Here is a 27,481-nt window from a genome sequence, read left to right on the forward strand (position 1 = left end):
TTGTTGTACAGAATCGGTAGATTTCTGCGTATACGATACTGCGTTAAAGGAAATGAATTAAACACAAGTTAAAAATTTAAAACTGTCTTTTAAATTTATTTATTAGTTTTCTATACACAAGATAAATTGATTGTCCACTTACTTTGGAGCATTTGAGGATGAGAGTTCGAAGAATGTAGTCGGAACATTTTTTGAAACTGACGAGTGTCACACTAAAATAACTTATTTCTAGAGGTTTTCCATCGGACCAATATTGGGCACATTTTTCCTGGAAGAAAAAGAGAAATATTTTAAATTCGCAACACAAAAAATACTCTCTAGCACTTAAAAACCAATTGCTCGAAAGTTCTTAAAAATCCTTGCGATTTTTTGTGACGCGAATTCAAAAAATGCTGAATCTGAAAAATTCTACAAAAAGCTAACCGGTGACATTTAGAAGTGAAATGATTCTTCAGAGTGGTAAATTTTATAACCGTCAATAATAGTTTTGTGTAAATTATTCATTTCTTAGTGTCCTTTTATTTCTTATGAGAATGGTGGGATATACCCACTCTGCAGCAAGAAAAAATAAATAAAAACAAAATCAAGAAAAAAAAAGTAAATAAAAAGCATCATTTTCAGCAAAGCTTTCCAAAATAAACATTTACCTAAAATAAATATTTTAGATTAGCAACAAGTATGTGAAATATACAAGAAAATTTGTACAATTTATATCTTTTGCACTTCAAGGTCTCAAACTTGAGTACTAGTCCTGAAAATGCTGGGTAATTTAGCTAGTACTCTTCAAAATACTTTCAAATCATCACATAAAGTATATGGTCAACTTTTCTTGCATGTAATGATTAACTCTAAAAAGCTGAAGAAATTTATCTGTAACTACACTGAGAGACAGGTGCATTCAGTAAGGAGCTGAAGAAATTAATATACTTTTACACTAAAGGGCAGGTATGTTCAGTAAGGAGCTGAAGAAATCTAACCTCATAATAAATAATTAAAAAAAATACTAAGCACTTTTCATAATGCACTCAAAAGGACAAAATAACTTTTCTGGGTCAGAAAGGACAATATTTAAGCATTCCTGTAGTTTTCAATTATTCTAAGAAAATGACTCCACAAACGAGAAAAAGTGTGGCTCAAGTCAGGCAGAGGATTTCTTATCATTATCTAACTTTCTGTCCTAATTTAAGTGTTGAAACATGCATATTTTTCTGGGAAATTTTGGTTTGAAATGACTTGAGCCGCACTTTTCCCCGTTTACGGAGTCATTTTCTTAGAATAATTGAAATTTACAGGAATACTTAAACATTGTCCTTTCTGACCCAAAAAAAAAAAGGTAATTTGTCTTTTTGAGTACATTATGAAAAATACTTAGTATTTTTTTAGCAAATCATTTAGTGAAATTCCAAAGTCTCTAAGTAGTCTAGTTGCTGTGATATAAGCAAAAACTAGCCTCAGATTTTTCCGTGACAACCAGAACAAGTATAATAAAAGTGCTCAATAAAAACGGGTGCATTCAGTAAGGAGTTGAAGAAGTTAGTCTAATTCTGCCCTAAAAACCAGTTGTTTGTTTAAATAGTTATTTTAATAGTGTTTAAAAAACTATTTTTCAACTTTTTTCGTACTCTTTTGGCGAAACAAAAGTGTGTAACTAAATAAAGGAAATTTTTTAGTCTTATATCGATGTTCTTCAAACAAGCTCAGAAAAGCTGAAAGTACACACAAAACACAAATTTTGTGTGTGAGTGGGAGGGGGGGGGGAATAACCGAGAAATTTCTTTTTTTTTTACAACAACTACCGACATTAAGATCTTTTCCGAAATAAAATTAACGGTGCAGACTATTTCTGAGGGTATACATAAATATTTTAAAAAAGAATTTGATTATTAACAAATTCCGGATCGTCCATCGTTAATCGGTAAACGAAGAAGCAGTCCATTGAAAATTTTTTTCACGAAACTGTTACTAACTTGCTCACCTTGTTATTTCATTTATTTTCACGCTCATAAAAAGGCAAAAATCGGTGAAATTCAAAACATTTTTAAGCGGCTAAAGGGAAATTTGCTAAAGAAATTTAAGAAAGGTTAATAAAAAAAAAAAATCCAAAGAATATCTCATCCTTTTTTAATTGACGAAATTGTTCCTTTTGTGTATTTTGGCGAATACTTGTTCATTATCTTTGAATTCGATAACTCTTGCCGATTTGATTATGCGTATCCCATTTCAGAGCTTTATTAGGATAATCAATTCTCTGTAGCTAGCCTAATTGTTTAAGATCGGAGTAGATGTATCAATAATCAAGGTAATGAAATTTATGGTTTAATTCAGCGAAGTTGCCGAGCTATATCTAATCACGTGAAACACGATCAAGATACTTCTCATAGAGAAATTTTGTGGTATATTCTTGCTAGAGTAAATGTTTCCATTCTTTCTTGTTGAAAACGGAAAAGAATTTTTGAGTGTTCTAAAATACTGTTTGACTGCGGATTGTATGTAATTCGGCAATCTGCCAAGTAAAGACGATTCCATCTGAATAAATCTAGCAGGGGAGAAGGGAAAACAACGATGGGATTTTGATGCACGCGCTTTATAATGTCACTAGTGCGTTATTCTTTCATTGCATTTTCAAAAATAAAATAAACGGAAACAAAAATAGTTACCTTGGAAACAACAAAAAGAAAATACAATATTTTCATTTCGTTCAGGAACGTAAAAGCAAAATGGTAAGCTCAAAACTTTGTTGTGAATAAATAAATCAATTCATTTTTGCCGTGAGAATATAGATCGAATATACTTTAGATTTAAAAAATGTTGCTGTGAGCAAATTTTCATTATTACAAAACTAAGGCTAAATATTAGAGAGGCAAAAGTGCACATCTGTAGCAAACCAACTAACACCCCTATAAACTAATAGATACGGCCATTTCCGCCCATAAACCGGATATTAGCCTTTCCATATAATCGATGGTGAAACAGTACTATTTAAAATTTATTGTTTGTAAAAAAAAAGTGATGCGATTCGCGCAGTTCTAAAGCTTGAATTCGCCTCATTGCGGTTGTTTAAGAAACTATCCAAAGAGGTAAACATTTCAATTTTGCGCGGACACGACAGACGTCTCATTGGACAGATCATATCCTACGCAAAGGGATCTGGCTTGGCTTTTCTGCTTTCAGCCAGAGACTGCAGCGCCTGCTATTGTTGAATGGTGTTGTTTCCATCAATCAAAAATGCTACTTTTAGTCACTGAAATTGATAAAATGAACAAAAAAAAAAAAAAAAAAAAAAAAAAAAACATAAAATTTGAATTTTGACTTCTTGAATTCAAATTCTGTTTTTCGCAAATCACGAGTGTGTGTATGTAGGCATGTGTGTTTGTGTGTGTGTGGGGGGGGGGGGTGTTTGCGTGTACGGGGTATGTGTGTTTGTGTCTGTGTGCTGGCATAAGTGTGGGGGGGGTATGTGTATGTGGGGGGGGGGGGGGGGTAAGTGTATGTGTGTGTAGGCATATGTGTTTGTGTCTCTGTGCAGGCAGGAATGTGTGGGTAGTTGTGTGTATGTGTGTGTATGTATGCGTGTGTGTTTGTGTGTTTATATGTATGTGTGTGTAGGTGTATGTGTGTGTAGGTGTATGTCTGTATAGGTGTATGTGTGTATAGGTGTATGTGTGTATAGGTGTATGTATGTGTTTGTGTGTGCGCGTGTGTGTGTGTAGTTGTGTATGTATGCGCGTGTGTGTAGGACATGGATGCAACCTGGAGACGGCTTTCCGCTATAGGAGCAGCATCGTGAGGAGCCGGTCGACGGTGATGGTGCGGAGGGTGGCGGTGGGAAAATAAAATAATAGGACATCAAAAACAGTCAAATAAAAGCAATAAGCAATTGTGATTGCTAAAAAAAAATTGAATTTTGACGTCTTGAACTCAAATTATGTTTTTCGCAATCACGAGTGTGTGTATGTAGGCGTGTGTGTTTGCGTGTAGGGGGTATGTGTGTTTGTGTGTAGGGGGTATGTGCGTGTAGGCATGTGTGTTTGTGTCTGTGTGCTGACATAAGTGTGTGGGTAGTTGTGTGTATGAATGTGTGTGTGAGGGGTATGTGTTTGTAGGCACATGTGTTTGTGTCTGTGTGCAGGCATGAATGTGTGGATGAGTTGTGTGTATGTGTAGGTGTCTGTATGTATGCGTGTGTATGTAGATGTATGTGTGTGTGTGCGCGTGTGTACGTGCGTGTATGTATGCGGGTGTGTGTAGGACATGGACGCAACCTGGAGACGGCTTTCGCTGTAGGAGCAGCATCGTGAGGAGCCGGTCGACGGTGATGGTGCGGAGGGTGGCGGTGGGAAAATAAAATGATAGGACGCCAAAAACAGTCAAATGAAAGCAATAAGCAATCGTGATTGCTCAAGAAAAAAAAAAAAAAAGCGAGGAAATTTTTTTATTATCAAAAGTTTATTTTTTAATTATTTTTTTTAAATGTCTGATTTTTCAAACAATGCGGGGTCTTTATGGCGTCACAACTGATGAACTTTGGTACGTACTTCACTGTCACGCTGAATGCTTTTCTTGCGATCTATCGCGTTTCCAGCTTAAGTTATAATTGTTTTCCCCTATTCATAAATATAATGGAACTCTTTTTGTCAACTTGCGGTAAATCTTAAAAATTATGTCGGTACTTTTTGAAAAGCTGCTTTCTAATAAGCAAACTAAATTAGAAATGTAACTTTATTTTTCTGAAACAGAAAAGGTTTTCATATTTTGTTGTTGCAAAGATTAACAATTGCTTGAACTTAAAAAAAAAAAAAAAATGTATTATATGAGTACTAAGTAGTCAACGTTAGTTCAGAAAAAATTGAGTATATAAATGTTTTTGGAAAAAAAAAAAATGTTTTTTGTTATATTTTGAAAACCTAGCAGAATTTGTTTTATCAAAACTCACCAGAAAAAAAAGGCAACTGCATTGGTTACTGAGCAACTCATGCATTATGTGGGTGATTTTCAAAACGATTGACAGTTTGGTGTCCTGACTTGATCCGCTAATTTTTATGCTGAAAAAAAATTTTTTTTTTTGGCATTGCAAAAAAGCGTAGTAAAGTATTGTTTTACACTTAATTCATTGCATTCAGTTCTTTTTTTCGCGACTGTTGATTAATAAGTTTTTTCTTAGTTACTTTAGTTAGCTAGTACAGGAAATTTCCTTGTCCTGACAAGATAATTCACATTTTCTAAATCTTTTTTGTACGCTTTAAAGCAGCTTTTTTACTTTTTGTTTATTGAAGAAGGAAGTAAAATACGTGAAATACACCGCCAGCTCAGTCATTTCCAGCCGAGGACTGCAGTTTCGTGCTTATTAGCACTCATCAGCCCGGCATAGGAAAGTGACTGAGCTGGAGATGGAAAACCTCTAAGGAAGCCAAGAGTGCGAAACAAACTGGTAGCCAATAAAGAATTAGCAGACCAGACGAGTGACCGAAGCAATGGTTCGGTTCAACTCGAAGATTGAACGCGAGGTAAGGTATATTCAGTAAATTACCGCCCATTAGCCAGGGCTAAAGCAGAAATACCTCCAGCTCAGTCACTTTCCTATGCCGGGCTGATGAGTGCTTATAAGCACGAAACTGCAGTCCTCGGCTGGAAATGACTGAGCTGGCGGTGTATTTCACGTATTTCTGCTTTAGCCCTGGGTAATGGGCGGTAATTTACTGAATAAGGAAGTAAAATATTTGTTAGTTACACACAGCTAAAGTAGATTTTACTGAACTGCTTATCTAAAAGTTTAAATTTTCAATGCAGTCTGTGCCCTTAAGTGCAACTCATGAGAGGTACCCCAGGGAGTTATTTTTTATGTGCAAAATATTTCTTTATCGTAGTTAAGCAATAGTGTTATAGAAGCCATATTTGTTTCTTAGAATGTGTAAGTCTAAAATGGATATATTTATTCCTTATATGTTGCATATTGAAATGTACAATTCAATGTAAAGAGTATTTTAATTATCTCTCATGAGTGTTACCCATTTATTTTGAATATTTTTAAGTATAGAAATATACAATTAGGCAGTAATGTATTTTTTGTTAAGGAAACAAGAGACCTAATTAAATGTCCAAAAACACCAATATAACTTATTTCAGCGAAGAATTCTTCTAAAAATCTCATGAGTGTTACTTTTAACAGGTAACATTCATGAGAAGGGAGTAACATTCATAATAAAAGAAACATTTGGAGAGAGATTCCAAATAATGAGCAGATCCATAGTCAGAGATAATGTATTATCTTTTTCTTATACCTTTATCAAACAGATATATTTTTTCACGCATTTATGTATAATAAATTCAATTTTATTAAAAATTGAAGAGTGAACATTGACACAAAGCTAATGTTTGCAAAAATGAAATTTGTCTGCGTTGTTTAGGAAAGTCTAATTATCAAAATATGGAATTCAAATAACTACATATTTTAGAAGAATTACTGCCAAAACTCTACAATGAATAATTTAATGAGTCCATCAATCATGAGTGTTACCGTCTCACATGAGTGTTACTATAGCTAAAATTTGGCATTTGTATTAAAATCTTGAATCTTTAGAAATTGGTTTCGACATTGAAAATTTTTAGCTCTTCATGGTAATTGCAATGAAAACATTTAATGCTTAATTCAATGTGATTTTATCGTAAACTTTACCCTTTATTTAGGAAACAAATTAACACTCTTGAGTCCATCTCTCAAGAGTGTTACCGTCTCTCATGAGTGTTACTATAGCTAAAATTTGGCATTTGTATTAAAACTTTTTCTCGAATCTTTAAAAATTGGTTTCAATATCAAAATTTTTTAGTTCTTCATGGTAATTGCAATGAAAACATTTAATGCTTAATTCAATGTGATTTTATCGTAAACTTTACCCTTTATTTAGGAAACAAAGTAACTCTCTTGAGTTCATCTCTCAAGAGTGTTACCGTCTCTCATGAGTGTTACTATAGCTAAAATTTGGCATTTGTATTAAAACTTTTTCTTGAATCTTTAAAAATTGGTTTCAATATCAAAATTTTTTAGTTCTTCATGGTAATTGCAATGAAAACATTTAATGCTTAATTTAATGTGTTTTTATCGTAAACTTTACCCTTTATTTAGGAAACAAAGTAACTCTCTTGAGTCCATCTCTCAAGAGTGTTACCGTCTCTCATGAGTGTTACTATAGCTAAAATTTGGCATTTGTATTAAAACTTTTTCTTAAATCTTTAAAAATTGGTTTCAATAGTGAATTTTTTTAGCTATTCATAGTAATTGCAATGAAAACATTTAATGCTTAATTTAATATGTTTTTATCGTAAACTTTACCCTTTATATAGGAAACAAAGTAACACTCATAAGAAAACTTTTTTACAAATGCTTAAAGTTTTTTAAAGAAATAAATATTTATACCATTTTGATCTAAAACTGAGTATTTAAGACAGTTCAATCAAGATTTGTAAGATTATTGAATTTTAGAAAATAAATTACAGGATGTTTTATAAAGGTAACACTCATGAGAAAAACGGCGACATGCCAAGATGTTTTTTGGAATTTCTTGAATCTAAGCAAAGTAACTCATAAATAATCACCTGGTTAGAAAGCTGTAAATTGCAAGGAATTTATAAATAGGAAAGTTTTAATGTTTATAACAATTTTTTTTCTAATCGTGTCGAAACTAATGTGTCAATGCATTTAAAAATCACCCATGTACTGTAAATCATTTTTTAAATTTGAAATGCAAAGGGAAAAAAACGCAGAGCGCAATAAATAGGTCTTTTATGACCATGAACGATTGTACGTCAGTTATGTACGAATTGAACTACTTATTAATTAGAGGGGAAAAAAAAACTCAGGTACCTCTCCATTTTCCTCTAGGCCAGTGAGCATGACGATGACGGACACGCCTTGCTGCCAGATCATCCTCCAGAAATCAGATATCGTGTGTTTGAGCGGAGCTTGAGCACAAATGTAAAGTTTCCTTTCCTTGTAGCCCTGAAACAAAATACAACACTCAAAATGGTGAATTAAATGCACGTTAACTTTTAGGATTTTGTGACCAAGAAAATATTTAACGGGCCCCAGTCACTACTAACGAACACGGAGGACCTTCGACCGGCTGGCATCGAACCCGGGATCCTCCAGTTACGTGTCCTACGCCAATCAGGCCACCACGGTATTTGACGCCCACTACCGGTGAACTCAACATGGATTCAAATACCGTTAAACCACGATGGAAACCAGACGTGCCAGATTAGATGTAACCCTAGTTCACCCCTCACTTTCAATGGAGAATTGAAAATTTGAATTTTGCTAGTGTTTGAGTTTGTAAATTATGAATATAGTAGTTTATTTAAATATCCCTTTTCATAATTTACTTGTTTATTTTAATTTAAGTTGCTACAGTTGCTTTTCAAAGGCATTATTATACAACTAGAAAGTCGCCCGTCAAGGTATGACGGGTGAAAATTGCTTCTACATTTGAACGAAGCCATTGCCTACTTGGTGATATTTTGATAGTTGAAATTCTAACCCTAACTCCAGTGGATTAACCCTGAACTCCAGTAGATAGCGTTCTTTGTTGACCCCTTTTTCGTTTCTTCATTTTCCTAAAATGACAGTTTGACCAGTAAAACAGCTAAGTTACCGGCCTTGTCACGATAAAGCCTTTCTCTGCATGTTTAACATTACCAAAACATAATATCAAATTATCATGCCTTGGCGCGAGTTTTATTGTTGAAACATGCGCGTTACTCGATCATCGGCTATTACATATATGAGGATAGAGCACAATATACTGTGAATAAAAATATTCAAAATTATTAGTACAGTTGAGCCCGCTCAGTGGAATAGTCAAATTTCCATGGAGCTTTATGTTAATAAGCGGGATTAAAGTAATTTGCAACTCCGGCGCTCGAATACGCTACCTTGCGGTGATTTAGAAAACTGCCAAAAAAACTAAAACAATGCGTTCCACGTGTGTCTGTTGGTAAACACAAGCAGTTTGTTAGGAGCATTTATTAACGCATTCGATGTGTCTTAGATTGCTTTCAGAAACAGAAATTGTTTCATCCCTTAATGGTATTCTCGAGCTTCTCAAAATAATGTTAGTTTTCATTATTTCCCTCTAAAAAGTGAGATGATTGTCGTAAATGGTGAAAGCGTAAATAATGACAAGCAAACTCTGGATTAACTAACTTCGCATTTGCTCTGTTCGATGCATTTTTTTTTTGAAGAAAAATAACGATATACCAGGTAAGTTTTTTTTATTTTTTTTTTGTTTATTGTTTTGTGTGAATTTGTAAGAATATGGATTATTTTTTTTTTTTTAAATCTTAAGCTCGAAAGAAGGATTTAATAACACTAGCAGAAGAATTTTAGAGCTTAAATCTCCGCCTAGTTTAAAAATAATGAATTTAACTAACCTTTATTTTACTGCAGCATTTAGTTGGAATGGATAGTACTATGCAAAATACTTTGTTGAATACATTATGAACGAAAGGAAAAATGCTTAACTGAGAAAGAACGTTTAGAATTTCCAAAAACAAAAGCTGAGAATTTTTATCGCCAACTTGTTTAGGGTTATAGTTTTAGTTATTGTTAGGGTTATTGTGCGAGCAAAGATACCTTTGGCGAGATTTTGCGTGTCAGTTAAACCATTTTTATTTTTTATCATGAGTTGATTAAAATGGTAGAAAGAATACAGAATTCGATAAGTTTAAAGAAATAATGGAAGATCAATTAATAAGAAAACTACCACCATGTATCCATGAGAATTTTTAGTGATGTTTTGCATTGCGTGACGAAATTCAATCATTTAACCAACAAAAAAACTTGCGGAACGGAAAAAATAAATAAATACCGATTAGACAATTTGAGAAATAACTCAGCTACAAATGTCAAACAATTAACGCTTGCCAAACAAGACAACGAATAATCATCTTCCTCTTTTAATAATCAATCGTAATATCATACAATTAAATTATCTAGCATTAAATCTTGTCACAATAAAAATGTAGTCCCATCAAGAATCGATAAATATCGAATTCAACATCGTGGAAATGGCTGCTTAGAACTACGAACTACATAATTTGCATTAATTTCTGACGTTTAGTAATGCTTCTTGAATTCTCGTTTCTTTCTACGTGGACCAGAATATCCACAAAACTTTAAAAAATAGTTAAAAAAAAAAGTCATGCGTACAAACAAAAATTACTAGGCTTATTAGCATTTTCTACGCTACTGCGTGCGTCTGTTTTACCTTTTTCATCCGCCATTAGACGGTGGCTGCACTGCCCCCTATAGTTTGTTGGAGTTGCGAATAGAGATTAAAGACTTGGTACATTGAAAATGCATTACATTAAGCGGGATATTCTTTTAAACGATATTCTAAAAAGTGTGTTTGGCTGTATTAAGTACCGTCCTAGAAATTTATTTCTTTGTTTTAATTCAACTATTTTTGTTTCGAAAAATTATTCTAAACACGAGTACGTGCATAAAATATAGTTGCTACGCTTTAGATTACTTTAATTTGATGTTTTCCCCTAAAAATTTCATGCCTAGATATTTTTATAAAGAGAGTGGCAACGGAACGGTTTTGACAATTGTTGTTGGCATCACGGAAAAAAAAAAAAAAAAAAAAAAAAACATTACCAAGTAACTCCGCACTTGATACCGCGTTTGAGGACTGAAGTTGGGGGGGGGGGGATCATTAGGATTTGAAGCATCAACTATAACATCTAAAGTTGACACAATTGATTCAGAAACTTCGCTGCGACATCATAGCGTGAGATGCATTTTGGAAATTGTGTTCCCGAAAGTTACTTTCGTGTTTTATTTTTATTTCAGATACATTTTTGAAGAGATAGTTGCGAATTTTTCTGCTTCAGTAACTCGAATATGATAAAAAACATTTTTCTTCATTCATTTCGTTGATTCTGTGGTATTTTGTTTTTAATGGATCGGTTTTTTTCTTTTTTTTTTAAATTCAAAATACATTGCTTGTGTATAGGCTTTAATATTTTTCCAATGAGTTATCTAGAGATTCAGTTTTATTTCATTCCAATTCGATGATAGTATTTTTTGAAATAAATTGAACAGAAGCTGAAGTTTACATTTATACTTGTGATTAGTATGTGAAATTTACATTGTTTGTGTATAGGCTTTAATATTTTTCCAATGAGTTATCTAGAGATTCAGTTTTATTTCATTCCAATTCGATGATAGTATTTTTTGAAATAAATTGAACAGAAGCTGAAGTTTACATTTATACTTGTGATTAGTATGTGAAATTTACATTGTTTGTGTATAGGCATTTATATTAATTGCTTTGCAATGAATTATTCGGAGTTTTAATTTTATTACATTCCAAACTGATGATAGTATTTCTACTTCCTTTTGCAAAAAAGGAAGTATTGTATTCGCGAAAAAATTTTCACTCAAAAATCGACCTTAATTTCCATTTTACTCACCCCCGATTGAATGTTGAGTTTTTTTTTTCGACTCGACCACACGTGCATACATACCTAAGAACGTACAGACGCCCGAAATATCCATTTTGTTTTTCCCCGAGTTAATTGCAACGAGTTTTCTCGTGACGTCTGTATGTACGTATGTATGTGCGTATGTATGACGCATAACTCAAGAATGGTACGTCCTAGAAAGTTGACATTTGGGACGTAGACTCCTAGTGAGGTCTATTTGTGCACCTCCCCTTTTGGTTGCATTCGGATGTTTCTAAGGGGATCTTTTGCCCCTTTTTGGGGGGAAATCATTGTTAATTTTGATGTAAACTCAAGTGGTGTTATAATTTAGCGGACACTTAAAGATATATTGCCAGTCTTTTGGTTGCCAACTTGGCGACAAATTTGGCGTTTTTTTTTTTAAAATCCGATTTTAATTTGGCCACTGTTGGTGATATTTAGAGAGTAAAGTATTGAATCCCATTAAAATTGCCAGTAATGGGGAAATGACATTAAATTGGAGTAAAAGGAAGTCATGTGACGCACACATCGGCTCGTCTCTACATAGTATAAAATGAAGTCCCCAAAAAGCGTCTGTGTGTTTGAACTCTCAAAACTCGAGAACTACCCGGCCGATTGCGCTGAAATTTTCACACTTTGTTCCTTTAAGTCCTGAGAAGGTTTGCAGACCAGTTCGAATAAAATTCGATGAATGGTTCTTTTTCTATTCCAATTTACGTCCAATTTTCACATTAATTCTCAAATATGGGAGTGAAAAATTACTTGCACATATTAATATTACATATCGTTAGAAAGGGTAGAATTTTCCGCTCTCTACGCAATTTGTTTCAATGCTCTATCTTTATTACTGCGGGAGTTATTTGCGTTTTTAGCTCAAATTTTTTTAGGCTTAGCTTAAATTTAGGCACTACTTCCTTCATTAAATGAATCAATAAAAAGTGAAGGAATTGTCCCAGAGCTTCCTTTTTGACGCCATTGGAAAAAGCGATCTTTTTTTACTCCAGATCTAACTCGACCTATGGTCGAAAAAATAGGCTTTTATCTCGAAAGGAAAAATAGTTACAAGCCTTTTTAAATCAAATTTAAGAAATCTCAATTCCATTCAAATTGTGAACCATTTTCTTGCGCATTTTAATTCCTTGAACTTAATTTATTTTGTGTTTCCATGGTTACGCATTTTAAATCCATCTTTCTGGATTTAATTTCTTAAAAGTATTTTAATATCTGTCGTCATTGTTTGGAAGGGAAATCATGATGTTTTTTTTTATTTATTTTTTACGGCTGATTGTTGAATATACGTCACTTGTCACAATTTTTATTTTCAAGGTAGACCGGGCAAAGCCGGGCAACGCAGCTAGTTTGAAATAAATTGAAGAAAAGCTGAAGTTTGCATTTATACTTTTGAACAGTATGTGAAATAAACGTTGCTTGCCTTAATAGTAACTGCTTTGCAATGAATTACCCAAGATTCAATTTTATTTCATAAACTGTAAACAATAACTATCCGTTAGAAAGTTGATTCAACTGAGTTGTCCCGTGTGTAGAAGGCCTAAAACTGAACCGAGCTGGCTCATCTAGTTTACTCGTGTGTAGTGGTAACGCCTCGCAATGTCCCAATGAGTTGAATCAACTAAAAAGTTGAAATTGATTCTCACGTATTGCGAGTGTGACTTTAATGTCACACCCACAACACGCACAAATCATTATTTTTTAAGTACAATTTTTTTTAGGGAGTTGACACTTTAGGTATATTATGATGTATAATGGTTTTTTTAAACTCAAATACAGTTAAATTAGTAGGCAAAGTTTAAAACTCCTGGATTTTGATGCTAATTTACACTTAAAACTGTCACAACTAGCAAATTAATTGAGCTTATAGCAGCGTTGAAAGTGCGGAAATAGCAATACGAATTGCAGACAAGTTTTCTGGGTCACCATCATAAAATTGAGGGAGTGAAGACTTTCATTCGTGAAGCAAAGACCTCAAGTCACGCGATAGATTTTAAAGCAAAGCATTGGAAGATATCAGGTTTCGTTCGCTCGTTTAACGCAAATCGTGCCAACCATTCGTCGTTGTTGAGTCACGTGGCTTGGGGTCTTTGCTTTAGTTTTTGCTCAGCCAATGATTGGACTTGCTTCCTCCATTTATTAATTCCTGCACTAAAATCACCACTATTTCAATAAGGAAGAAGAGATAATAGATGAAGAGATACAGCAGCAGAGATGAACAGCAGCGACGAAATGAAAAGAAAAAAGCCGGATTAAAAAAAAAAGAAAACAAAAGGTTATTTTCTGCACCGAAGAAGGAGCTCCCTGCATCCCTGAAACACGTGTCTATAACTCTTGTTGATATTGGCATTTTCAAACTTATTATAATGGCTTTAATTTTATGTTATTATCATCTTTCGTCAGCCTTGCAGTCAACTATATTACGTTCTTGTCAGGATCACCCCAATAGGAGAACACTGGAGGTCTCTGTGACCTCTCAAAAATTTCCTCATTCGACAAATTTGGCCGAGGATTCGGAAAATTTGGAGACACTATTGCAAAATTCATATTCTTTTTTCTTTTTAAAGTTTTTAAATTGTTTTTTTAATGACGCCTAATAATCTTATTAGATGTGTGCGTGTTTGCATTTTATCATTCGGTAAAATTGGAATTTCATTCAGCAAATTGAAAACTTCTCCCCTCCCAAAAATTTCAGTTCGGGGTGCCTCTAGTTCTTGTTCTTTCTCGTTCAACGTTTGTTTATTATAATTTTTTCCGTACTATCTTCAAATATTACATTCTTTGTATATTTAACATTGCATTTTATGCCATTTTGATCTTAATCCAAATAAATTAATGCAGACACATCTCTTCTGCTTATTTTCATAGTTTCGTCATTCAAGCTAGAAATTTCAGACGAAGTTTTCTTAAAAGATTAAAATTTCAGACTCATTTAATTTAAATTTGCTATGTTTCGAAAAAAAATTGAATAAAACAATTGCTTTGACTTGATTAGAGTAATGGCCAGAGCTGTTTTATATTCAACAGAGAAGAATTAAGGATGGGAACCCCACTTACCATTGTTTAGAAACAAAGCATCCCAGAAAGAAATATTGTCTAAAGTTTCGAGTAAAAAAAAAGCAATATACCGATGCATCCGTACAGAATAAACGATAACTGTTCTATACAGGAAAAAAAGAAAACCAAGCACACACAAAAAAAAAAAAACTTCATTGAAATAAAAATGGAAAAGAAATCAATTCTTCAGAGGAACCACGTCCCTGTAGCTTTCATTTCGTTTTATTTTTGTCATTATTTACTACAGAGATTTCAAGTTCTTTCCTCCGCATGGAGCTTTCTCCGTTTTTCATCGTCGTCACTCCAAGCTTTAAGTCCGTTTCCGTTTTTTCCTTCTTGTATAAAGTACGAAAAAAAAAGAAAGAAGGAAAAAAAAAAAAAGAAAAAAGGATGTTTCCGTACGGAAGCATTTCTCTTGTTGAGGATTCTTCTTTACTTGCGTTCGTATTTTTTACTAGCTATTTTGTTTGGTCTGGGAATAGTGAATGGAAAGGATCTTTTTTTTTAGAAGGATAATGTGGGAAATTTATTTTTAAGCGCTATCTGTAAAATTTAGTTCTACGTGATAATAATAGAAAAAGGACATTATATAATCCGATTGTGGAGATGTGATAGTCAATGAATGTTGTTACGTTTTTATTCTGTGTTGGGTGCGCATGCATTCTTTTAAAATATCCGACTAGGTTCGGAGCAGTTATTTTGAAAACCACATTATGAAATAATGTTAACGCTTTTTTAGAAACAGAAGGATCCTAAAACATGAATTCTGCTTAAAAATAAGCCATAATATCATTAATATTTTTAATGGGTGATTTTTCGGTAAAAATGACTGATCAACGGTTTGGTACATTGAAAATGTACTAAATTAAGCGGGAAATTCTTTTAACCGATATTCTAATAAGTGCGCTTGACTGTATTAAGCACCGACCTAGAAAGTTATTTCTTTGTTTTAATTCAACTATTTTTGTTTCGAAAAATTATTCTAAACACGAGTACGTGCATAAAATATAGTTGCTACGCTTTAGATTACTTTAATTTGATGTTTTCCACTAAAAATTTCATTCCTAGATATTTTTATAAAGAGAGTGGCAACGTAATGATTTTGACAATTGTTGTTGGCATCACGAAAAAAAAAAAAAATCGTTACCGAGTAACTCCGCACTTGATACCGCGTTTGAGGACTGAAGTTGGGGGGATCATTAGGATTTGAAGCATCAACTATGACATCTAAAGATGACACAATTGATTCAGAAACTTCGCTGCGACATCATAGCGTGAGATGTATTTTGGAAATTGTGTTCTATTAATTTCTGTATCTTTCCAAGTCTGGAAAGTTCCAGCACTTTCTTAAGTTGTATATAAGGAGATGTAACGTTCATTCGTGGTTCTGAATAAAGATCTCGAGTTGAGACTAACGAGTATTCGCTTCATTTGGCTTTCACATTGTCTTCGCTATCTTCATCTACGCGACAATAGGAAACTCATTGTTATAAAAGTTTGGTGCCATATATAACAGTAACATTAATAGTAATTGTAATGATAATTTTGAATAAAGGCTTTTCTAAAGCAATACAGTGATATAGAGCCGAACTTCTTACTAGGTAACTTCTTACTTTTACTGAAATATCTGCATTTACACTAAAAAGAATAAAATAAAAAAATTTTGAAAAAAAAAAAAAAAATAGAACCGACTTCAAAATTGCTCTAAAAAGTGAAAAATAATTTTATTCTTTAAACACCATCGATAATACTTTTAAACATAATTTTTGAAGTTGGCGCAAAAACAAAAAGTAAAATCCATTGTAACCATGCTTCGTTCATATTTTTATCAAAAAATCATCCAAACTTAGGAACGAAACATTTATATCGTTACTCAAATATGCTGTCATCAATGCGTAATGCATGTGGTAGTGAAGAAACTGGACCTGGTTAAATTTATACTTGTAGTTGAGTTATGGCTGTGAATGATTTTATCGATCGTTTTTGCGCCAACTTCAAAAATTATGTTTAAAAGTATTATCGATGGTGTTTAAAGAATAAAATTATTTTTCACTTTTTAGAGCAATTTTGAAGTCGGTTCTATTTTTTTTTTTTCAAAATTTTTTCGTTTCTTCATTCCCTTGAAATGACACAATCTTACCAGTAAAACAGTTAAGTGACCGCATCCAGTTGAGCCTCGTCAAAATAAAGCATTTCCCTGCATGTCAAACATTGTTAAAAAATATTATCATGCTATGGAGCGAGTTTCATTGCTGGTGCACTGTAAAAAAAATCCGTAAAATTTACGGAAAAAAACTGTCAGCCAGGACGCCAGTTTCCTTCCGTTTATTTTGCAGAAATCTTCCGTATTTTTATTATTTATTCAAGCTGATTTATTATTTTATGAAGATTAAAAAATGAAACTATACTTTCATAAATACATTTCAATATTTACTATACTACTACGAAATACATGTATACAAAGGTAAATTTCCGAATATGCCTCTGTAACAGATGACAAAAAAACATAATAATAAAATATTGATTAGGATGCAATGAAATGGAAGTTGCAAACGATTTAAGATTTACTCGCTTTAAATAAATATAAGATCAAAAACTCGAGCACGAGAACCAAAATCCAAACACGCGGGCGAAATTTCGAAGATTCGAAGAAAAACAAAGTATAACCGGTTACAGATTCAAAAAAACAGAGAAATCCTGTATTTTATTACGAACAGTTTTTTTCTGTAAAAAATACGGATAACTTCTTCAAAATGTACAGTTTTTTTTTACAGTGTGACGTCAGGAGCGTTACGCGATCAGTGAATTCGCTATTATATATATATACGAGGATACTGTATAAGCAACCTTTCTATTGAGGCTACTTTTTTTTCCCGCATCCGTTTTTGCTCTCGGCGACCCTGCTTATAACAATTGGAATAAAAGTGACAAAATATTTTTTTCCCAAAACGGAGGCATTGTTATGTCTACCATTTGTAGTACACAGCAGGCTCTCGTTATATCCTACTTGCCGGGAGACAATAAAAAAGCGCGATATATCCGAAAACACGGAGGTCATTAACAAAAACGATCTCTCTAACCTTAAAGTAACCGATTATGTGCATGTAAAATCAATCTAGCCTATTCCTATATTAAGCTGAATTTCGGAGCAAAAAAAAAAAAAAAAAATTGAATTTTGCCATCTTGAATTCAAATTATGTTTTTCGCAATCACGAGTGTGTGTGTATATGTAAGCGTGTGTGTTTGTGTGTGGAGGGTATGTGTGTGTGTGTAGGCATGTGTGCAGGCATGAGTGTGTGGGTAGTTGTGTGTATGTGTGTGTGGGGGTATGTGTATGTGTGTGTAGGCATGTGTGCTTGTGTCTGTGTGCAGGCATGAGTGTGTGGGTAGTTGTGTGTATGTGAGTGTGTGTTTGTGTGTGTAGGTGTATATATGTATATGTGTGTAGGTGTATATATGTATATGTGTGTAGGTGCGTGTATGTATGCGTGTAAGTGTAGGATATTGACGAAACCTGGAGACGGTTTTCGCTAGAGGTGCAGCATCGTGAGGACCCGGTCGACGCTGATGCTGCGGAGGGTGGCGGTGGGAAAAATGATAGGACATCAAAAACAGTCAAATGAAAGCAATAAGCAATCGGTGATTGCTCAAAAAAAAAAAAAAAAAAAAAAAAAAAAAAAAAAAAATTATCTTACCAAATGCTTCGAGAAAAGAAAATAATTGAAATACAGTAAACTCGTGATTATCTGCGGAACAGGGTGGCACGGTAACCGCGAATAATCCGAATAATAGGTAAAAAACTATTAGTTTTGTTAGTTACTACAAGTTTTGGCTGAAAAGGGAGGAAAGGAATAATCCCGGGAAATACAATTATTTTACTACTTAAGTGATCTCTCTCAAACCTAAGTTTTACTTTCTTTATTTTTTCGGGAGACAGACGAAAAGCTTCGAATGCACCATATAACGAGGCGCGATATAAAAAGGGGTTACAGTAGTTGGGGCAAACCTAACCTGGCAGTGTCGTAATGGTATGATGACAATCCACGTAACCTTGGCAGTGCTGCCCAGGTTAGGTTTGCCACAACTGTAGTTGTCTCCAAATCTTTGATTTTGGCACTTATTGCTCAATGCTTCTAGGTAATTCACATGTTGTGTTTTTTCTGTTATGTCCATGCATGGCCGCACTTGATTCGCTTACGCTTTAAGGGCCTAGACAATTCATGACTTTTCTGTGTTAAACCGATGCAGCTAGTAGCCTAAGATGATCTGCTCTTGAAATTCTCGAAAAATACGCCTTTTGACCGCAAGAGGCGTTGAACCCAATCCTGTGTATCCACCAATCAATGGCAAATTTTTCAAAGTTAAAAATGGGAAACAGGGATTGACCGCAAGAGGCGCTGAATTCAATCCTGTGTATCTACCAATCAATAGCAACGTTTCAAAGTTAAGAATGGGAAACAGGAATTGCCTATAGCGCCTTCTTTGTTGGCCTGAATTTCAGTGATTGTCACGGCCTATACGCGTAAGCGAATCAAGTGGTCTATGTCATTTCAAATAATCAACAAGTAAAAGAGTGCATACCTCGATGAAATTGGCATTGATGTAATCGGACCCCACAACGTCCACATCTGATGATAGCCGAACCCGGGTTTGATCATCTAAATGAAAGTAAGACAAATGTTTAATATTTCAATAATTAAAACAAAATTATATATTTGATATTTTAGGGATTTTTAGTTACATAAACTTTTTTTTGATAAACGAAAATTAGGGAATAAACATCTAATGAACGCAAATTTTGTTATATTTCGTACTGTAGTAGTTTTAGAAGAACATGAACGAATTTTTCTGTTGTATACAGAAAGTTTGGAAACTGATTTGATGAAATAAGAAGGTTTATATTGCACAACGAGCAAAACAATACCCCTTTAACAGTCATTTACACATTACTTTTAATACTCAAGTTGAACTTCAGAAGGAAAAGGGACGATAATATTCGATATAACTGTATACTGCACTGCTTCGTTTATTTAGATAAGAAAGATAAGTAAATGCTTATTAGCAGGGGCGTGCACAGAAATTTTGGAGCCCGTCAGAAATGAGTGTTCCATTTAAAATTTCATGAAAATAATAACGTGAGAAAAATTTAAAACACACACTTACTCAATTCTTCTTTGTTTTAAACACGTGAATTCATCTACAGTCACGTTTTTTGATCGATTGATAATTTTAAACTTAGAAAAGTAGAGGGGCAGGGTCCCTTTGATTTTGAAAGTTAGGGGGCAATCTTCGCCCCCCTTGCCTCCCCGTACGAGCCGCCTATGCACGCGTTAACAATATTCACCGAATTTCTTTCAATATTCCTGTGTTTCTTTGGTCAGTCCTTTTCGAGAACTAAACTCGATTTTTCCGGGACACATTTTGAAAAATAAATTATTAAACAGTGTATAGTTTTGAAATTTTTAGCACTCATTCACCATCTATTTAATAAGCAAAATCATAACATAAATATAAAATTTTTTTTTTCTTTAAACGTGATGTGTTTTTTTTTTTTTAATGGGGTTGCTTGAAATCGCTATAACTCAAAATATTCTTGGTCGATTTACGCTTTCTTTTTTCAAAAAATTATGCTCAAATATCTAAGTTTTAATTTTTTTTCGGCGATTTAAGAAATATTTATTCAATAAAAAGTAGAAAATATTTGAAGAAAAATTTCGAAAAATTCGGAAATACTTAAAAAAAAAAATATTTTGCAATAAACGCTTTTTTTTTCAAATTTGCCGAATAAAAATTAAAGTTAACTGTTTAAAAAAAGATATGATCCAAATTTCATTGCTTTATCTTTATCAGTTCTTGCCTTATAAGAGTTTGAATGCAAAAAATCAGGAAAAAATGCATCATGGAGGAAAACGCGTTTTAATTATCAAAGTTAAATATAATATTAGTTAAATGCTTGAAACAAAAATAATTAGATCTTTTCTTCTAGTTAAGATAGAAAGAAGATTCAAACGTCCTTTTAAGCAGAAAAAAAACGGAAAGGTTTTTGAAATGATAAAACAAAATTGCAAATTTGACGATTTTTTGTGTCCCGGTCCCCTTTAAAGAATACATTTTATGAAATTTCCTTGTGGCAACAACGACGTACCGTAAGCTTGAGCATTCTCTCCCAACCAAGCCTTTTCTCCAAATTCGAAGTACATAAGAATCCAATAGAATCCATCGACAACAACAAACCAAATTGAATGCTCAATTCATAAGCACTCTCCAAATGATCAACTAATGTATCCATAAAGCAGACGTCATACTCCCCGTTCCCAATATCAATAGATATCCCACAATGCAGCATCCTTTCATACTCGTACGTGATATCCCGTTAATCCACGGATGTCCTGAAGGACATTCGGGACCATCCTTTTGGGATTATAACGCTTGTCGCATTAATGGGTAGCAACATTATCAGCCATTTGCATTGAGGCTTTTACGTGAATTAGTTATGCGCGAGACGCAGACGTAATGTCAAAATTGTGACTATCGTAATGGATGAAACCGTGTGATGTTATTGCTGAATCATGTCCGTAAAGCATAAATGTAGTTAAGAGTAAGAGGCAAAATAATAAGAAGTGTGATAAGATAAAATAACCAGTATACATATACAGGTGTCCCTCGTATAACACGGTTAATTCGTTCCGTGTAGTATCGAAACCGTGTTATACGAAACTTTTTTTAAAGAATTTTTTAAAAATAACATTTTTACTTATTTTAAATACTAGTTATGTATGTGCATGAGAAAAATCAGGTCACACAAAATGTATCGTGTTATATCGAAACCGTGTTCCGTGTCATATCGAAACCGTGTTATACGATACTTTTTTAAAAATAACATTTTTACTTATTTTAAATAATAGTTATGTATGTGCATGAGAAAAATCAGGTCACACAAAATGTATCGTGTTATATCGAAACCGTGTTCCGTGTCATATCGAAACCGTGTTATACGATACTTTTTTAAAAATAACATTTTTACTTATTTTAAATACTAGTTATGTATGTGAATGAGAAAAATCAGGTCACGAGATGTATCGTGTTATATCGAAACCGTGTTCCGTGTCATATCGAAACTGTGTTATACGAGACTTTTTTAAAAATAACATTTTTACTTATTTTAAATACTAGTTATGTATGTGCATAAGAAAAATCAGGTCACGAGATGTATCGTGTTATATCGAAACCGTGTTCCGTGTCATATCGAAACCGTGTTATACGATACTTTTTTAAAAATAACATTTTTACTTATTTTAAATACTAGTTATGTATGTGCATGAGAAAAATCAGGTCACACAAAATGTATCGTGTTATATCGAAACCGTGTTCCGTGTCATATCGAAACCGTGTTATACGATACTTTTTTAAAAATAACAATTTTACTTATTTTGAATACTAGTTATGTATGTGCATGAGAAAAATCAGGTCACGAGATGTATCGTGTTATATCGAAACCGTGTTCCGTGTCATATCGAAACTGTGTTATACGAGACTTTTTTAAAAATAACATTTTTACTTATTTTGAATACTAGTTATGTATGTGCATGAGAAAAATCAGGTCACACAAAATGTATCGTGTTATATCGAAACGGTGTTATACGATACTTTTTTAAAAATAACATTTTTACTTATTTTAAATACTAGTTATGTATGTGCATGAGAAAAATCAGGTCACGAGATGTATCGTGTTATATCGAAACCGTGTTCCGTGTCATATCGAAACCGTGTTATACGATACTTTTTTAAAAATAACATTTTTACTTATTTTAAGTACTAGTTATGTATGTGCATGAGAAAAATCAGGTCACGAGATGTATCGTGTTATATCGAAACCGTGTTCCGTGTCATATCGAAACTGTGTTATACGAGACTTAGAAATAATGTAAATCAATGGATTTGCACCGTGTTATATCGAAACCAAGTGTCATAAAAACAAAGTAAAAACTTATTAGAGTTATCAACCATTAACAGAATGTATTAAACAAAAATTAAATTCATACTTTTTTAAATATAACATTCGAGTTATTTCAAAACCATGAAGTATGAAATTCAAGTTTCGTACCGTGTAATATCGAAACCGTGTTATAGAAGTACCATGTTATACGAGGGTCGCCTATATAAGAATAGTAAACTAACAAGACTAATATTTAGTCCCAACTTTGAAATAGTAATATCTTATATCTTTAAACGAGCAATTCTTGTGGGTATCGGTATATATATATTTCGTATCTCGAAAACGCTCTAACGATTTGGATGAAATTTTGGATTTAATTGTAGTTTTGCATTCTAAGTTCATCTACATCAGTGTTTTTTCTGTAAAAACGCGATTTTTTACAAAAAACAGTTTTTTATTATAAAGTCTAATTAAGTTAAGCCTTGAAGTAAACTGTGAATTAACGCATCAGGCAGACGATTTGCAACCATAACAATGAAAATGTGCCACTTTTTGCTTAAAATTTTAACCTTGCTTTGGGTTGCCAGGCTTGGCTGATATTGGCCACTTTGGCTAATTTCAAACACTCTTGTGTTTGAAATTAGTAAGTCGATGTAAGGCTTTTTTCTTTTTTAAGTGAAACTATTGTTTGACCGTCTTATTTTATTTTATTTTATTTATTTATTTTCTTTTTACACTTCAAATAGTTTAACATGTTTTTTAAATCACGCATCTAAATTTTATTTCGAAGAAACGTATTTCTTGAGACTGTTTATGTTTTGTTAAGACAGTTGTTATCATTTGTTGGAATGGTTTGTTGATCATCAGTTTTGATGGATATCATGCTGTATGTAGCATTTTCTGGCGTAAAGTGACCAACTACACTAAAAGTACTTATTCAAAAAAAAATCTCGATTGGGATAAAATCGTGAAATGCATCATAGTATGAAAGGAAGTATTCGGTTAAAAACCGATTTCCCCATAGCAAAACTGGCTAAGGTCAAAATATTTTAATTACTGAGAAGAAAATTGTATAGTGGAAACAAAGTAACAGATAGTTTAAAGCAAAATGTTAATTTAATTACATTCAGAATCTTCTTTGTTTGATACTTTAGTATTATTAAGAAGGTCGAGTGCTTAATATTTCGTTAACGTGAAGCTTTTCAATTATATTTGAAAAAGTATTGAACCTTAAAAAAACACGAGTTGACAAAAAATAATTCTTTTAAAGCCGAGCGAAGCTCGGTCGTCCAGGTACTAATTCTTAAAATGAGCAGAAGTGTACAGGCGCGGATCTATAAATTTTGATCCTCCCTGCAGCATAATCTGTAGGGTTCCTCCCCAGAGGCCAGCAGTGTATATTTGCAACATTAATAAATCTTAGTGCTGGTTTTTTCATTTTTTTCAATTTATTGGGCCATTGGGTCCTTTAAGGCCCTGGCCCTCCCCCCACTGCGGGGTCTACGGGTGCGCAGATCCGTGACTGGAAGCGTAACTTTATTACTTGTTAGATATCTAGAAAAATTCTGACCAGAAGGATTAGGATATTACTCTTATTTTGTTTTTAAACCCCTAAAAGCCGCTTGTTGTCATTTGACAACGTACCCATGCAAACACCCATACATGTATTATTTATGCAAAAATGAGATTGAAATTACTATTAATTAAAACTATAAATTAAAAGTTAATTAATTTGATCGCGGAATATTGTATTGTCACTGTGGGGGGGGGGGGGGGTCTGAGGTCACATTCCAAATTTCAAAAGAATCCGACGGCAGGAAGTGGGTGAAAATTGAGTTGCGAGATTCCATTGCGTACATACATACATACATACGTACATAAAGGTGAAGCTGATAAAAGCCTGTTAAAAAAGTCTTTCAAAGTAACTTTGAGTTACAATTTCTCTCTTTTAAACTACTCTACTCACATATTAAAAGATTTATAGTGTTTTCTGGTATAGAACGATTCAAATTAGCCTGGTTTAAAGCTATGCTGCCATTGGAGGTCACTTAAAGGCACGTCTCAGAAATTCGATGCAAAATCAATTATTTTGACTAAATTAGTGTAATTTTAATGCAGAAAAATAATTTTTAAATGTTTAAAAACTCTCTCTTTTTATGTCAAAACCTCACAAGGTTTTTATTACTTACTAGCATTCCCGTACCCGGCATTGCTCGGGTAATGGAATTAGTAAGGGTTAACAGTGTTTGGGGCACCAAGTTTCGAAAATCCCCTGTAATAATTACTTATAACCTATATATATATTTTAATTTTGGGAGGATCCCGGGGCCCCTGGACTCTTTATGTATATGCCCTTGTCCTTAACCGATCTTTAACTGTTATTAACGATCCTTTTAAAGTATTGATTATCTTTGCAAACACAGGCCATCCACATTTTATTGTTGTACCTAAGTTTAAGCAAGAACTTCTTTGTATAACAGATTTTTAGGTTGGTTTTTTTCTGGTGCTAAAATTATTAAGCTGCTTGATGAACAGACTTTGGAGCAAGCTACATAAAATTGGCCGTGTGAAAAAAAAAAAAGTCTTCTTTAAATTGATCCCTGCTACTTTTAATGTCTGTCCTTGTGACTTATTAACGGTTATTGCAAAGCAAACTTTTGCAGGAAACTGCACTCTTCTAAATTCAAAAGGATAGTCCGCCTATGATGATGTTCTTAAAAACTTCGTTTCTAGTTTTGAAAAAATGAAAGTAAAAGACAGAAACATCATTATTTGACTTGAGAAAAGCCTCGAAGAATCACGTGAGAAATAAAAACAATATCAAATTTAAAATTCGCTATCGACCAAAAGTTGAGATGAAGTACTGAATAATGATTTGAATGGAGGAAGGCCTTTCAAAGGGGGATTTAAATTTCAATGACAGGTTTTAATTTCGCAGAAATTAACGGGTTTTAATTAATTTCTCCCGAACTAATTGAGATTTCGAAAAATCCTTTCTTAGTGGTTACTTTCGTAATCATGCGGACATGCCTGCCAAATTTCAAGTCTGAGGTATCAGCGGTTTCGGCTGTGCGTTGATATATATATATATATATATGTATATATTATGTTATCTCAGGACATTGATTTTTATATATTAAGATTATATTGCATATAATATTTCAATGTAAAAGAGTACTTTCAACAACTTCAAAATTAGCCCTAAAACAATAGTTTAAGAATTATTGAACATAGACTAATTGAATGATGTAACTGGCTGGGCAAAATATTGGCAACTTTTTTTTTTTTTGCAAAAGAAAGAGTAGAAAACTTATTTAATGACCTTGCCGAGAGAGTGCAGCACTGGACCATCTAAGTATTTTTTAAAAAATTAAAAGTACTGAAAAAATTGAATAGGCTGAAAGCATGACTGAGTTCGAAGTGCAGTTGTATTTTATAAAACAAATAGAGGTAACATTTTAAAGAGAACAATAAACTGTCCACTTTACAAAATGTTTTAATTTACAAAATATCCAATGTATAAAAACGGATATTGATTAATTTCATAGCATTAACCGGAAAAATTTGCAATACTAAAAGCTAGATGGCCGGCTTAGTAGAAATTATCAGACATTAAAGAAAATTAGTTTATGATACACGAAAATAATAATAAAAAAAATCCCTAATTTATTTTCTCTGGAGAATGAAGGGAAAAGGGAAAACATGTTCTAATGACGTAATCAATTCCCTAATGAGAAACTTCAGTCTTCAAATCAATGAAATTCATTTACATAATTCATTAATTTATGACCTTTTGACGCCAAACGAACATCTTCTACAAATTGGAAATGATCGGGCCGTCGTAGGATTTTCAACCCGGTTCATCTGTTTACAAGGATATTTCTAGACTTCTAGGGCATTGTTAGAATGTCGTATACTAATGGCTTCATTTGAAAGGATACGCGGCAAAAGTTGGCTCATGAACTTTTAGAACAGTGAAATTTTTAAAGGTCTTAAAGTAATGTGTTATGACGGGTGCAGTTAATGCCGCTCGGGGTGTAAAGGTAAGCTGTTCGTTTTCGCTCTGTATGTTTAAGCTTCTATAATGAACCCTAATAATCTTTTACTGAAATATTTATTTTATTTCAAATTTATTTTAGCGATAAAGTAAAAAAACTAAGCTCACAAAAAATACTTTAGTGTATCCTCATATATATATATAATAGCGAATGATCGAGTAACGCTGACGTCATCAACAATGAAATTTGTTCTTCGACATGATAAATTGATGATATTTTTTTGTAATTGACATGGCAGGGAAATGCTTTATTTTGACAGGGCTAAACTCGATCCGTTAACTTAACTGTTTTACTGGTAAGACTGTGTCATTAGAGGGGAACAAAGAAACGAATGAGTGGTCAACAATGAACGCTATCTACTGGAATTTAGGGTTCATCCCATAGACTAATAATAAGAATAGACCAAGCTATGGCAACCCTTTTGCTGCTCATAAACCAAATCATGTGACTGGTGGATATCCTAGCAACAGCGGGCGTCGATCGTAGCAGACGATCAACGCCCGCTAGAAATAAAATAAATAGAATTGATGGAACACGGAAGAATGATCTTTTATGGAGTCCGATTTGTAAATTTGTTATTCTAAGCAGTAAATATTTTGTTAATATAGTGAGTTTTTCGTTTAGATAGTATTGTGCATTTTCTTTAGTCAATTTCAATAAACTCTCTAAGCAATTAAAGATGCAAGCGCCCAAAGAGAATCGCAAACGGTAAGATTTTTACCTACAATTTCAATTTAAGATACCGATTAGTACATTTTTGGGTTAACGCAAAACGTTTACGCCATTGCGTTCACGCCAACGCTGACGTAGCAGTTCCAAATGAAGTAAAAGTTACTGAAAACTGTGATCAAAAACCAACTACTAATGTCAAAATAATGCACAACTAAAAGAAAAACAGTTCAATCTCTGCACCTAGAAAAAAAAATTATAATGAAAACAC

The 27,481-nt window shown here is 33.2% G+C and overlaps 1 protein-coding gene across 1 annotated transcript in view; it reads right to left on the reverse strand.

Annotated features, from left to right (window-relative positions):
* LOC129225066 (tyrosine-protein phosphatase 69D-like) overlaps positions 1 to 27,481 on the reverse strand; it is a 331,748-nt gene that overhangs the window by 54,237 nt on the left and 250,030 nt on the right. Inside the window, exons 15-17 of the mRNA XM_054859614.1 lie at positions 19,129 to 19,205; positions 7,859 to 7,993; positions 143 to 268 (exon numbers count right to left, since the gene is read on the reverse strand). Of these exons, the coding sequence (XP_054715589.1) occupies positions 143 to 268; positions 7,859 to 7,993; positions 19,129 to 19,205 (338 nt within the window). The remainder of the gene's footprint in view (positions 1 to 142; positions 269 to 7,858; positions 7,994 to 19,128; positions 19,206 to 27,481) is intronic.

Source organism: Uloborus diversus, chromosome 6, assembly GCF_026930045.1.
Source record: "Uloborus diversus isolate 005 chromosome 6, Udiv.v.3.1, whole genome shotgun sequence".
Classification (NCBI taxonomy): domain Eukaryota; kingdom Metazoa; phylum Arthropoda; class Arachnida; order Araneae; family Uloboridae; genus Uloborus; species Uloborus diversus.